At 42.1% G+C, this 14,320-nt stretch overlaps 1 protein-coding gene across 2 annotated transcripts in view; it reads left to right on the top strand.

The window, feature by feature from the left end:
• The window catches only part of LOC105698359 (aryl hydrocarbon receptor), a 183,136-nt gene that overhangs the window by 145,458 nt on the left and 23,358 nt on the right, over positions 1-14,320 (top strand). For both annotated transcript variants that reach the window (XM_023434930.1, XM_023434929.1), the window contains 2 exons: positions 798-916; positions 11,956-12,045. In XM_023434930.1, the coding sequence (XP_023290698.1) occupies positions 798-916; positions 11,956-12,045 (209 nt within the window). The remainder of the gene's footprint in view (positions 1-797; positions 917-11,955; positions 12,046-14,320) is intronic.

The raw sequence follows: 14,320 nt of genomic DNA on the forward strand, positions 1-14,320 counted from the left end.
TTGCGCGAATGCGAGCGACCTCTCGGATACAGCGTCCCTGTGCGCGAAGATCCCGCGAGGGTTGGGGTGGACCTCTAATCACTCGGCCGATTCGAGGCCCTCGAGAGAGGTAAAAGGACGGACAAAAAAGGGGAAATATCGGAAGGAGGGACGAGTACGTGGCCCCTGGGGGTTCCGCGGAGACGGAGGCGAAATCCGGAGGCGAAACCGAGCGAAAAACCGCGGCCAGGAGCGCAACGTCTACTCCGACTTTCCGCCTGGCCGGACATTCTGGGAGGAGCTGATCAACGTCTAATTGGACCTCCTGCAAACCCGCAAAATGGCGCCTAGCTTCTCCGGGAGTATCCGTGGTCGCTGCTCGGTCGAGTGAAGACGTTTGGAAACTGTGCGGTCAACCTTCAATTAAGTTCCCTACCAACCTGCAGAACAAGGCTTCGGTTTCGTAGCTCTTCTTCGATCTAACTAAGATGTTTTAAGCCGACGTGGCCGCCGTAAATTTAAATTTCCCGCCATGAATCGACGTGACGGTTTCCCAAGATTATACACATTGTTCTTCGGATTAAATTCAGAATTTTTGGACGCAGCTGATCTTTCCCTGATTGGGGTAGGACGCTCTGGAGAGAGTCTATCAACCCATTTTAGACTCCTCATGAAATCAGAAATTGGCGCCTAGGTTTTTCAGAGGAATTCGCGGCCTTTTCTTTGTTAGACCGATGGGTAGATCGGGTCTATAAGTCCGATCCGACAACGACTCGGGCCACGATGACTCAAGCCATCTTTCCTTTTACCTGTTGCAGTGGTCATGCATAAGGACAAGGAGGAGAACTCGCACCACGACTCGCATTACCGGGCTAGGGAGCTGGCCGCCCTTGCCGCCTACGACCACCACCACCTAGATGGGGAAATGTTCCTACAGGTGAGTTTTATCCTAAAATCATCTTCAAATTATCACATGAGACGTCGTTTAGGATCGACCCTCACAATTCTCCCGTATGGAAAATCTGCAAGAGCGCTGTTTAGAACCTAGCTGGGATGCCGATTTGTCAGTGTAGAGCCTACATTGGAATATCGCATTCTTTTTGGTAAAGCCAAACCAAGATATCCTCAGTTGACCCAATTGCATTGAATGCAAAATTAAATTTTAATCAGACTTTAACTGGTCGCTAATGAGAAAGGGTTGAAAAAATTGTCTCGGATGCCAAATCCTAACCAGGCCCTAGCTTAGCGTTAGCAAGGGAAAATAATATCGGATAGAGAACCAAGCCCTAACTAGGATATTCTTTAAAAGAAAGATCGAATACAATTACGTTGAATACATAATTCAATGTTAAGCAGGCCCCAGCTAGACGCTAACAGAGAAGCCTAGATAAAAGTGTCTTGAATATCAAATTAAATCCTAACCAGATCCCTGTTTAGCGTAAACAAGGAAAAATCATGTTAGATGTTCCTATCTGGGATGTCTTAGGCGGTTTTCTACGCGGGCTTGAGCCAAATTTTCCTCATCCTTGTTCATTTTCCTGTGTAATTTCACACACATACGCGCAGTACGTTTGCGCCGAAACGCGATCAACCGTGGCAGCGGCTGATCGGTGGCACGAGACCTCGGCGAAATTAAATCATCGAGAGGGTCGGAGAGAGACGCGATCATCGGGGCCCTCTTGGGGCAGAGAGAGAAGAGAATACCCGGTTGATGAACCGGCTATGAAATCGGGCGTGCAAGGTGTCCGTTCCTCCAAAGTATGGAAGCCTACGCGGATTAATGGCCGCATATCATGCGATACTATTACGCTCTCGCAGTTACATTTTAACCCCGGTGCAAGGTGCACTGGTGCATCCGTGTACGCGTGTACGCGTGCACGTAGACGTACCGATACGTGCGGTCGTATCGGTACAGCATCTGTGAGCAGTCGCGAGCGGATCGAGACCTGCCAGGATCTGTAACGAGAGCGTTATTAATTGACCGTTTGTTAATTACGTTATTTCTTGCAACGCGGGTCGAATCGGTAATGATTCCTCGTCGCGTCGGCAGGAGACGAAAGAATTGAATCATGAGACGGAAATTGTGAAGCTCGGAGAGGAAAAGAGACCTCGAAGTCCCGCGTTACGAGTTTCGCGATAAATTTGTTAATCCTGATGTTTATAACACAACAAAATGGCGTAAGCGCATTTCAGGGACAGATGAGATAGGCGTCCACTCTTTTCTACGTACACGTAGAAAAGTAATTCGCGGTTACAATAACAAATTTTTCTCGCTTTGTTATATGTTAAACACTTGAAATTAGGCCAACTCAATTTTCTTGCAGAATTTTTCAATTGTTACTGAAATTTTTACTAACTATCTTGATAAAAATGTGTCACAGGAGTAACGAAATTTATTTGCTATTATATAATTCAATGGGATAATAGAAATTATATTAATAGTTGCAATGAATTCCTTGCTGGCGGTAACTTTCTGTATATCGTTTATTTGATCGAGCAGGAACGACGATATTTTTCTTGCCATTGTTACTGTTAATGAAATTGTTATTGCAATAAGAGCAAAACTTCATCAGCTGCCCTTTGAAATGACTAACATTGTCTTATTTTTCACCTAGATAGCAGCAATTTTACTTTTCTGATAGTTTATGATTTTTGAAAAATTAACTTGTCACGTTACACTGTATCGAGGAAATTGTAAGCACATTGTTCGCTAAAAAAATTGCAATGCCTCAAAATAAAAATTGTGCATATCTGATAATCGTATATACTGTTTAACACAATAAAAGGAGACTATGATTATATCTAGGTAATTAATAGTATTTTTAAACCAAAATTCGATCACCAACTTTTCACATTATCCTAAACAATATGTGTCAGTCTCTCATTTCAACGATTTTTATTTTTAGATGCTGCGATATTTTGGCGAGCAGGGTAAAATGAGGTTTTAATAATATTTCAGGAACGCTAAAGAAAGTTCATATGTTAGGAAAATGGTACTGTGAAGAAATGGTCTTTCTAACCTTGAAAATTTAATAACTTAAGTTCTGTAACGTTTTCTGTTCATAAAACAGAAGTAACGAAAGATACGCCAAATGCATCTTTTTCCATCTTTAATTACAAAAATAGCTCAAATCTCTTGTACATAATGCCCCACGTGATACAAGTTGCATAGTATTAAAAAAATGATATTTCTTCTCAGTCATACATCCGTGGAAATCTACAGCTTTTCATTTCATATAACTAATGAAATAAACTAAAAAATGAATCTGACAAAATTAAAGGAAAAAAAATTAGAAACTCATTTTGAAAATACTTTATTTAGCGAGCACTAAAATAAGACAAGTTTTATATCCACACTTTAGGTACTCGCCAAATAAAATGTTTCCCAACTGAGTTTCTAATTATTTGTTCATTCGGTTAGATTCAATTTCGAATTTACTTATTTGTTTCTTTAACGTCATCCGGTCATGAAACGGAAGTAATGAAAGATCTCGAATCGTTTGGACATCTTGTTAAATAATCTCCCTCTTATCTCGCTCCTTGACAGTTTTATTTGGGGTTAGAGGGTTAGGAAGGAGAAGTGCATTTTTCGGGACAGCTCGCTGCACGTGCACCTGCTGCTTATTCTACGGCACTAAACGAAAGTTTGATCCATATCGCCGTAACGGTGCGGTGCAATACAAGAATCAGAGGTGATGCCGCCTCGTGGTACGAACGAACGGTTTGTCCGAGTCGTGGTACACGGAGTAATCACGGCGTCTAGCACGAAATCCCTAACATTAGCCATCGTCTAATCATGTCGTCTCGGATGTGTTATTGCGCCGGAGGTAAAACTGTCCTTGCCGCAATAACGAGAAACTCTCTGATAATTGAAGAGCCCATTCCCAGCGTACCTTAAACCCACGTTGAATGAAACACTCGCCATCATGCATGCGAATGTGAAAAAGAACGATTAAAAATGATGAAATAGTCTAAACTTCCAGACATGCCGCAAAACTTTTCACAGGCCAGGTCGAAATTTTAGCGCTGATTTAGCCCTGCGTAACCTAAGGCCGTTTTTTATCCCACTATACATTTTATGTCCTACTTTCAACCATGTACAACCTACTTGATTCAAATTAAGCTCTACTTTAGACCCGATCTCTACATCAAAGTCGATCGTTTTTCGATTTTAACTTTGATCCTCTTATGTCCTTTCCGGTTCAAATTGAACTCTATTTTAAGTTACATCGAATTGAGCAATTTGGAAGGCCTACAGGATATGCAATATGAACTTCCAACCACAAATATGCAAACATAAGGTGAACATTGAGCTATTCGTCACAAATTAAATCCCTCTAATATATTTGTCTCGTATGTCTACCAAGTTTTCTGAGCCCGAGTTCGTCACGCGTTCCTTCAGTGAAGTCTATGTGCGGTTGACGAATATTTCAGGGTACTATTGAACCTAGGAAGGTATGTAAACGAAGGTTCAAGATCGAACTAATCGTAATAAGTTAAAACAACGAGCGCAGCGTGTCTTACGCGTACTTTCACGGTTGTTTTCTGGGTTGTGGTCGTTCGTCGTCCGGCGGCTTCCTTAAAATCGCAGCACTTCCGGTACCAATGGCGATGCAACGCTTTCCTCCCTTGGGCATGCATTCGAGGCATTCGTGTGGCTGGCAATTTAGATCGCGTCTCCATGCGAGCAAGCCTAGACTTAAGTGAATTCAGTGACGTAGTAAGTTGGTGAACGAACGAGAGCGAGCCAGCGACCAAGTTGTTCTCATGCTATAAGGTCTTACTTGTTGCTGATGGTTGCATGTCTGGTCCGCCGGTCGTGCCTTCTGCTCCCAAGCTGATTGCCCCGTATACCAGCCACGATAGGCAATTTTGTGCGCTGGACAAACGCCTTTTTGTTTATTCGCCTCGGTCATCGCCGATGGTCCGAGAACTCTAAGATTCGCTCGGTGATGACGGGTTCAAGATCGCTCGACCATTGACGGAACCATCCCGAGCGGACCCTACCGGGAAGTCCGCCATTTTGGTCCGAACGATTAGTTCCTCGTAGAGTCTTATCCGATCTTAAGCTAGCCCAACTTTCTGCCTACCTGTAGCTTCCATCGTATTCCTGGAGCTGTCGAAACTACTAGACCCTTTCGACCACGTCCTTGGATACCTTAAATAGGTTCAAGTACACGGAGAGGAGTCCACCATTCCCTTAAAACCAGGATTCTTCGCTGTTGCTTAAAGAATGATCGAATTGAAAGGTGTCCACCAACATCTTATAGAATTCCTGTCATGTTCTTCGATATTAATCCAAATCTCGTTGGGATTTACATTTGAGAGAAATATCGGAAGCTTTCTTCTCATCCAAAATCTCGTCTACGGATTCAAGCCCTCTTGGGTGTTCCCTTATAAAGTAATTCAATTTTTTTTTATATCGTTGGCTAAGGAAGGGAACCATCGAGCTGATTAACGAATTTCACTATACCCTTGAGTGTTACGCAGAAGCAAGAAAGCGTTCTTTCCTCCTGTGGGGGATTTCTCGGCGATTGACCAGAGCGAAAGAAACGTCGGGTTTGGCCGAAAGACGGCGGAAGACGGTGGAAGATGGCGGAAGCCGAGGGCGCCGCTCGTTCGGACTCGCGGAGTGAGTCAGTGCCGAGGGGTGAGTTGAAGGTAAGAGTAGGTTGGTTGCCCAGGGATGGGGTTGGAATGATATGAGGTTAGGTTGGTGGCCGACGGGGCTCGCCTTGGTCTGGCACCGCTAGTCCTTCCCGTATTGATCGCGTGCTCCTTTCCTCCCTTAGATACCATGTCGACCCTCTCTTATGCCTTACATATTGCCAGGTTGGCCTCCTACCTTCTGCTGGATGCCGAACAGTTGCCCCGGTCGCTCGCCATTTTCGTTCTCCAAATCCTGAACTCTTTCTGCACTCTCTGCATCCTGACGAATCGCATCCATGACCAATTACCCTCCTATCTTCTACGCAATGTCGGATAATTGTCTTCGTTGTTCGTCATTTTCATTGTTTTGCAAATCTTGGCTTTTTTGGGATAATTGTTTATTGCCAAACCATATCCACTAAAGTTTGGACCAGTACGTTTTGCCGAATGTCAAACAATTTTCTTGGTCGGTCGACATTTTCGTTTTCCAAATCCTGGATACTTTCTGTACTCCTTGCGTCCTACTGTTTGCGCTGTTTCAAAATGAGCGCTGAGATAAGTTCCTGGCCTAAATTTAAAATAGACTAAATCTGACGTAATATACATTGTCCCTTATGTCACTATTATACCTATGAGCTATTCTGCCTCTTTTGAGGAGTCGAAATAATCGAATTCTCGTTTTCAATTGACTGTCTCTCCGATATTGCTTCACTAACATTGTCTATAAGTAGAACGGACACTTTGGACACATTTTCACTATCTTGCAAATCTTGGCCGCTTCTTGCAACAAATGCCTACTGCCAAACCATCTCCCATAAATTTCGGAGCACTACTTTTTAAGAGTACTCGACGTTAGTTTAAAAAGTACTTGCGAATACCGAGATATGATCGTGCATTGTGCTAAACGATGATGTGATTTACAGACGTGCACACAATATTGATTCTTCAGTGTTGCAGCGTTTTGGTGGGCCTGGTTTTTTATTCTTCAATCTTGTAATGTAATTCAACTCGCTTTTATCATAAAGGAGAGGGTATTCACTCAGGAAATCATGATTTTTAACACTCGAAATCATGTTGAAATCGGCTGGAAATCACAAGTAGAACTGACAACCACTTGAAATCGTTGGAGATCACTTAATGAACCCTGTCACAATTTTAAAACCGGACGTTATTGTTACCGAATCGCATTGTTTATCATATGAAGTCAAAGGCAATCGGCTCTCAAAGAAGGAAATCCTTTTCACTGATTTCCGGGTGAATAGTCCCTCGGTTCTAGTCATTGTCAATGAAACATTGATCAATTTCGAGCAAAAAGCGAGCTTAACGAGATCCGTATGAGCATTGTTGTATAAAAAAGGTCTCTTTCCGTCCTACTTGAAGGCGTTATCAGGTGTATACGCATGAGCGCCAAAGTTGCAGGTGAAGCTGTCGCGACGCTCGTGTCACGCACCCTTTGACGCAGCACGCAGAACCAAGGGACCGACTTGTCTCCGTTCATTACGCAACTTCGTCTGGAAGAGAGTCGCGTGCCGGAGTCACTTCGCTCCGATGCCTCCCGATGCGATCCGGACCAATCGGCCGCGCCGATAAGGCACTTTACTGCCGATAGTATCGATTTACGAAACACCTACACGTGTACATTGCCGAGAAACTGTCGACACGAATAAGCGATCGTAACACGAGGTGTAAAATTCCTTGAAATATTTCAACAACTTTTACTCGATATTCCGTGATATTTGATTTCAAATTACGTATCCTTAGATATGATTTTTCAGGGGATCCTTAGATAAGATTTGTTCACGTAGCTTTACGAATGACGGATTTTTAGCAGACGTGATTTTTCAAGACGTTTCTTTTTTCACATTCTTTTACTTTACTCCCTTACCATCGACTGCGTTGATAAGGTGCTCTGCTACAGAATAGGTCGACTTACGAAGTAACGCAAAACACTTAGACATGTATATTACCTCGAGACTGTTAATACGAAAACGCAATCGTGACGCTGGAAGTTGCATTACTTGGAATCTTCCATATTTCCGAGAACTTTTACTTGATATTTCGTGACATTTTCTTTTAATGACGGATGTCTGGCAGATATCATTTTTCAGGATATCACTCATCTAATCAGTTTCCGCTTAAAACGGAACCTTAATATAAAGAGTGTCGCGTGTGGAGTATGAACTAACCACTTTGATACTGTCCGGTTTTAATAATAACTTCTTATAAAAAAATCTGTAAAAGTGTGCGAGTGGCATTTAACGCAACGAAGAACGAATCATTATTAAAGACCTTTTTTGAGAGATTCTTGCGGAATCTCTGAAAAGAGGTTAAAAAGATCTCAATAATTGATATTAAATTGAGTACATATCATTTCTAGCACCAAAACTCGAGATAAAATATTCCGGAGAATTCCTACTGAATTTGTTATTCAATTGTGGATCTTTAAAAAATATGATTTTTTGGATGCAAAACACCACTTTATCAATTAGATCTCACTTATACGATATCTTTATCGGATACGGAGAGTCGCGTGCCAACGTGACTTCATTCCCAAGATTCCTGATCCGGACCATCGATTTCGCCGATAAGGCACTTTGCTGCCGATAGTGTCGATTTACGAAGTATCACGAAACATCTATGTACATGTGCTCGAAGGAGCAATCACGTCACGCGGAATAAACCTCCTTGAAATATTCCGTATTTCTAAGAAGTTTCTCTGAAATTCCGAGGATTTTTTTTACCGCGATAACGATCTTTAGTGCACTTCTTATCCACTCCGCCAACTCGTGTAAAATAGCGTTCGGAACATAACTTAAAATTTCTCGAAACTCTACATATTCCAAGGACTGTTGCTTTAAACGACGAAGCTCAATGAGTTCCTTTTCCCCAATTTTCAGACAAACAGGTCGTGCGATGAGCACTACACTGAAACAAAATAATCCCTAACCATAATCAAAAATTTAACAAAGCCCGCAAATGTGTTTGCAGAAACGGTTTTGCCATATGAGCAAAAAGACTATTCCCATCACCCGGGCAATACAAATTATATTCATGGATATCTCTTCTCATTTAATCGTTTTGTTTAAAATTTTGAACGAATTCTCACATAGAAATGTTCTCTAAAATGTAGAATACATTCGTTAGGTTTTTATTTCAACTCATCCGATTTTAATATACACTCGTTTTCGAGTGTTCGAAATATCGAAACATTTTGAACAACGACCAGTTGTTCTTCGCCAACAGGGCAAATGTTGCCCTGCCTTTCCATGCGCAATTTTCTTGAAATGCTGACTTCTGTTTCGAGCTACGAAGCCTTTGTGAACTTCTTTTCCCTAATTTCCGAAAAATAGGTCATGCAGTGAGCAGTTCTGCAGACCGAAGAAAGTAAGTCGTTCGGTTTTTCGTTTCCGAGGAGGAAGATGAAGCGTTTTCCTCCGAGTCGCCCTTCGGCGAACGGTTGCCGATCGATTCCCGATATCTTCGGAATCCGTGTCGTGACCGGCGACACTCCTGCACTCGCTTAACAATACGCGCAAATTTCGAGCCAAGTGTCATGGCACCTGACCGGCCGAGGGTGCCAAGGTGATGATGGAAGGGCATTAAGTGCTCACGCTTCAATGGAACACGCGAGTGCGCCCGAACACGCGACTCTCGAAGAAACCCCACACCGTGTGGAGCCATCGCGAAAAATCGCGACAGTGAGCCTCGCCGTTTCCTTCGAGGCGATATTTATCGATCCCTAGACAAAGACAAATACAATGAACAAAACATAATAGACAAAATGTAGACAATATTCCACGTTCAGCCACTAAATCACTTTTCAAGCCCAATTCATTGTTTAAAATGTTTCGAACACTTTCCAATGTTTCAACACTTTCAAATGTTTATTAAAACCAGATAAACAGCAGCATTCGAGATTAAAACGAGACAAGTGTATACTGAATTTCGAACGACTCTTCTAAAAGAGCAGTCGGGTGAAAGCATTCGATATATCGAACACTTTCGAGGGCGAATGCATATCGAAATGCTGTTTCGATGTGCATTCGAAAGGAAAATAGCAAATGTACCCTGAATTTCGAACAACTCCGATTCTAAAAAAGCTGTAGAAGCATTCTGGTTTTAATAAATATTTGTATTCGAAAATGTTCACATACTGCCATAAATATGTTTATAAGGATCATTGCTTTCGTGCGTTAGATTTCCAATGCGCGTGTTCCTAGTCGATACGAAACATGTAATTCAACCTCGGGTCTTTACGTTATTAAAAATATAGAGATCGACGACGAATGGTCCTTTTACGTTCAGACTGTAACATTTGTAACACGTTTGCAAAATTAATTTATTCCACGTATTTTATGAACGCGTTGAATTCGGACTCGCTCACAATTTATTAATAAAAATGGGTGCAAAGTCAACGTTAAAATTTTACGTGGAACGGGCGAACGCTGGAAAATGCAAAACACGTTTTCTTCTAATCGAGTTTATGCAATTAAAGATCAACCATTTTATTAACACCTCTAAACGCGTATTCCACCGTTTCGTGTTTATTGGAAACGATCGATTCAAGACTACATACGTTCTGTAATAACTGAGAAACTCGTGAATGTTTTCTCAGATATTGCTGCACAATTATAGTACCCCGCGAAAGAGAGAAGAATAGTAATAATGCCTAGTGGGGATTCTTATCACATTGGTCTGTTGCAAGGTGTGTCTAATATAAACGATCAAGAGATTTTTTCATCGACAAAATTTGAACAATGTCGGAAACGAGGAACTCTCGGATCAGCCCTTGTGGTTGATTGGGGTAAAAATGGGGATTCTAATTAATCCGTTGATATCCTTGTGTGGGTGATATCTGGATTAACGATCGCTCGGAGGAAAGTCGATGGTGAGATATGGACAGCCATTCGCGGTGATCGGCCATGTCGATGAGAAACGGGGCTGAACCTATAAAATCAAGTTACATAGAAGTCGGAAGAGGGAGAAGAAGGGCTGCGACGAAAAGCTCACCCCTTGCGCATATCCGTATTGACGCACCCCCTTTCCGTTAGCTCAGCATCGGCCAATAGCGATGCACCATCCGCGCATGCGGTCGTCTCCTTTGATCCTGTCCCGTGTCACCAGGGGGTGAGCATCCATGGCAGTCCAGCCAATGGAAACCACGATGTTCACCCTGTTGCTGAGAAAACATCCCTCGAGGTGGGGCAAAACGCGGGGGCAGGAAATTCAATGGCAAGCTTTTGCTCGAATTCGTGGAATCTGGAGTTCGAAACCCCCTAATCAAAATTTTGATCCTACAGAGAAAGCTCAAATTGCGAACCTTAAATGGGTTTTGATATAATCTTAAAAGGGTGACTTTACTGTAATTCCGGCTTTAAATTTTAAAAATGGTGGGTATTTCCAATTTTTTTTAATTAGGTCTTATCTAGACCTTAATTCGTATTAAGGTGATACGAAAGTGGCGTATGAGAAGTCAATCATTTGTGGAACTTTTCTCCGAGCGGGGCGCACCGAATTGTTTGAGACTTTATCATGTGAATATGAAATCCTTAAGGAAGGTTCTGGCGTCGGTAAAATCAAACTTTTTATACAAAAACTAAACAATGTTTACAATCAAATCTGACTAAATGAAATTTCATGGAACCTCAGACTTTGCCACATGTTCACATTAAATAAGTCGGTCGTTATTATTAAAACTCTCTATTTCCATAAATCCTAAATCATGCAGATCATATCAGGAAGTCTTTCATCGGGAAATAAATCCCCTTTGGGATTTACTGCTTCGAGGACCTTCTTACGCACTTTCGGAGCGCCTCGCCCAGAAATGGCGAACGTCGAAAAGAGACACACCCGCGCCCTCTGCGGAGTTCCGAAAAAATATGGGAATATAAAACCAATAGAGCGTTCCAAGACCTCGCCATATTTCAGAAGAATATAAAGCTCGCCTTGGCGTGCCTGGCACGGCTCGGAATAAAACAACAAAACAGCGCATTTAGCTTGGAAACACAGCGCGAGGTTTAAACGGCTTTCTGGCCAATAGCAGTCGAAGGCTGTTAAAACTAGAGCGGATATTTTGGGCCTCGATGCACACTCGAGTTCTGCGAGCTCGTTTGGTATTTCGCTTCTATCGGGCCTCCGGATAAATGGGAAAACTTTTCCGGCGCGTTTCCAATGGCCGGGGCCGCGAAAACGAGACTCGCACCTTCCGACTTCCGTCCCCGGAGCTCTTCGATCTCCTGCGATGCGATTTACAATTTCCGATTTACGACCTGCGACTATTTTCCAGTTTTATCGCCGTTTCCTCAACTTCTCCCGTTTTTCTTTCAGGCGCTGAACGGATTCTTGCTGATACTCACATGCGACGGCGAGGTGTTTTTCGCCACGCACAGCATAGAGAGTTACCTGGGGTTCCATCAGGTGAGTCAACGCCCAGAGAAATACTACGGTGGCCGTTAGAGCTGCAACGCCGAGAATTGAAATAAAATGGACACAACTTAGCGGAATTCACATTTTTCCCGTGTTAATGTGGAAGTATGATGTAGGAGTAAACAATAACAGTTTCTCCACGCTGGATTTTCTTCCCTAGATTAAATATACGTTTATAGGAAACGTTGATTTTGCCAACTAGGTCTTTGATATGTTTGTCTCTAGTCGAGGAGAGACAAGTATTTTAATGCAATGTTTGTACGTTAACTGAAAGTACAGAGAAAGGTTATAAATGATTGTCTCTTTATGTTCAAAGTGTGACGTTTGCGAATTCAGGGTATTGCACTTTATTTACGTAAATTTTGTAAGAAAAAAGGTTTGCCACGTCAAGGTAACAAATGATCCAAATTTCACAAGTATTTCTAACAAGAAACAAAATTTTAATCGTGAACTAACCTCAGCTATAGCGATTAAATTTAAGAGCCGGTTGCATCAACATTTAAGTTAAAGTCTTTTGGGCTGATTACCCCAACATTCGAATTAAAATCGTGAATCAGGGATCACTTATCACATGATTAGATTTAATCACCCGATTTCCGGTGGTTATTCGACAGCGAATTTTTATCTTCGCTTAACTTAATTTTTGTCAATGCAACGCCGATTTCATTAATTCGAGGTTAACTAATTTTAGTTAAGAAATTTCACGTTGGCGCAACGCTCTTAATCAAGGATTACTTAACGAATTATTCGAATGAATCGTCTAATTTTGGGTAGTTGCCTAATGGCGGATTTTAATCTTCCGTTAGTCTAATTTTTGGCGGTACAACACGGATTTCATTAACCCGAGATTAACAAATCATAGTTGAGAACTTTCACGCTAAGGCAATCACGTTTGTGCAATCGGTCCTAAATCTAATGGATTGATGCATAAGTAATGGCATTTGTTTTACACGTTACGTGTAAAAAAAAATCGCCATTACTTATGTATCAACCCAATATAAATATCATTGATTCCTTACTTTTAACTCTCGGTGTTGCAATTTTAATAGACACCACCACTGTAGAATGTAATGGCGAGAAAATCGAAGAATCCTTGCAAATTTGTTTCTCCGGGAAATGTAGTCATGCTTTAAGACTTTAAATATTAAATCGTCGAAGGGCACAATGGATGGCTCGATGGACACCCCGTGTGTCCAGTGTTGATAAACCATCGTTCTCACCTCGTGTTACACAATGTGCAGGGTCGACAGAAGGCGAATCATTATCCACTCCACGCTCTTTTAAATGTGGCTCGCTTACTCTGCGCCCGTTCGCTCTTTTGCGTTTACGTTTACGTTTACGTCGAACACCTCGTAGTCACGCCATGTTTGTTCGGTTGGCACGCTCGCATCATCCCCCGAGCTTTACTTTTTGCCCCAATCACCTCTCCGCGATACCGCTGACGTTCCCACCCTGGCGAAAATCAACAGCTGGATTCTCCGGAGGCAAACCATCCCTCTCGGCTAACCGATCGCCAAAACACCTGCGATAAATTCAATTTAGACTCTGCACTCGACTCGCAAATTTAAGGTGATACGAAAGTAGCCTCCCAGGCATCAAATAATTTTTGATACTAGTTTCCGAACTGGGTTCACAAAATGCTTTGAAGCTTCACCACGTGAATGTGGAGGTACTAAGGGAGGTCCTTTCACCCATTAAATTTAATTTTTTTTTTTTAAACATTTTTAAATTTCTTTTTAGTGACATTTTATGAGTGTCAAGACCTTCCTCAGGGCCTCCTTATTTACGAAATACAATTTCGAACGATTGGGTACACCTAGTTAGGAGGACATTTCACCTCAAGGTGATATGAAAGTAGCCTTTCAAACGTCAAATTATTGTGAAAGTGGCGTCAAAGAGGTCTCGTTTATGAAACTTTTCTCCAAACTGGATTTACCGAATCGTTTCACATTCTATAACGTGAACGTGGAGGCTTTAAAGAAGATCCTTACACCCAGGAAATTTCAATTTGTAATAAATTTGTTCATAGGTATTCTTAACATTTTAATCAAAAATGAAATTTCATGAGTATCACGACGTTCGTTATAGCCTCCAAATTCACGTTGGAAAGTTTGAAACGATTCGGTAAACCCAGTTGGGAGAAGAGTTTCATGAACGACTGATCCCTCGGATGCCACTTTCGCGTCCCCTTAAGAGCGAGCGAGCGTTTTCAGATTTTCAGTGCAATCGCGTCCCGATGTATCACTCGGATGGACTCCGCGAATTC

This window comes from Orussus abietinus, unplaced genomic scaffold (genome assembly GCF_000612105.2).
Source record: "Orussus abietinus isolate OABI.00-Male unplaced genomic scaffold, Oabi_2.0 scaffold70, whole genome shotgun sequence".
NCBI lineage: Eukaryota > Metazoa > Arthropoda > Insecta > Hymenoptera > Orussidae > Orussus > Orussus abietinus.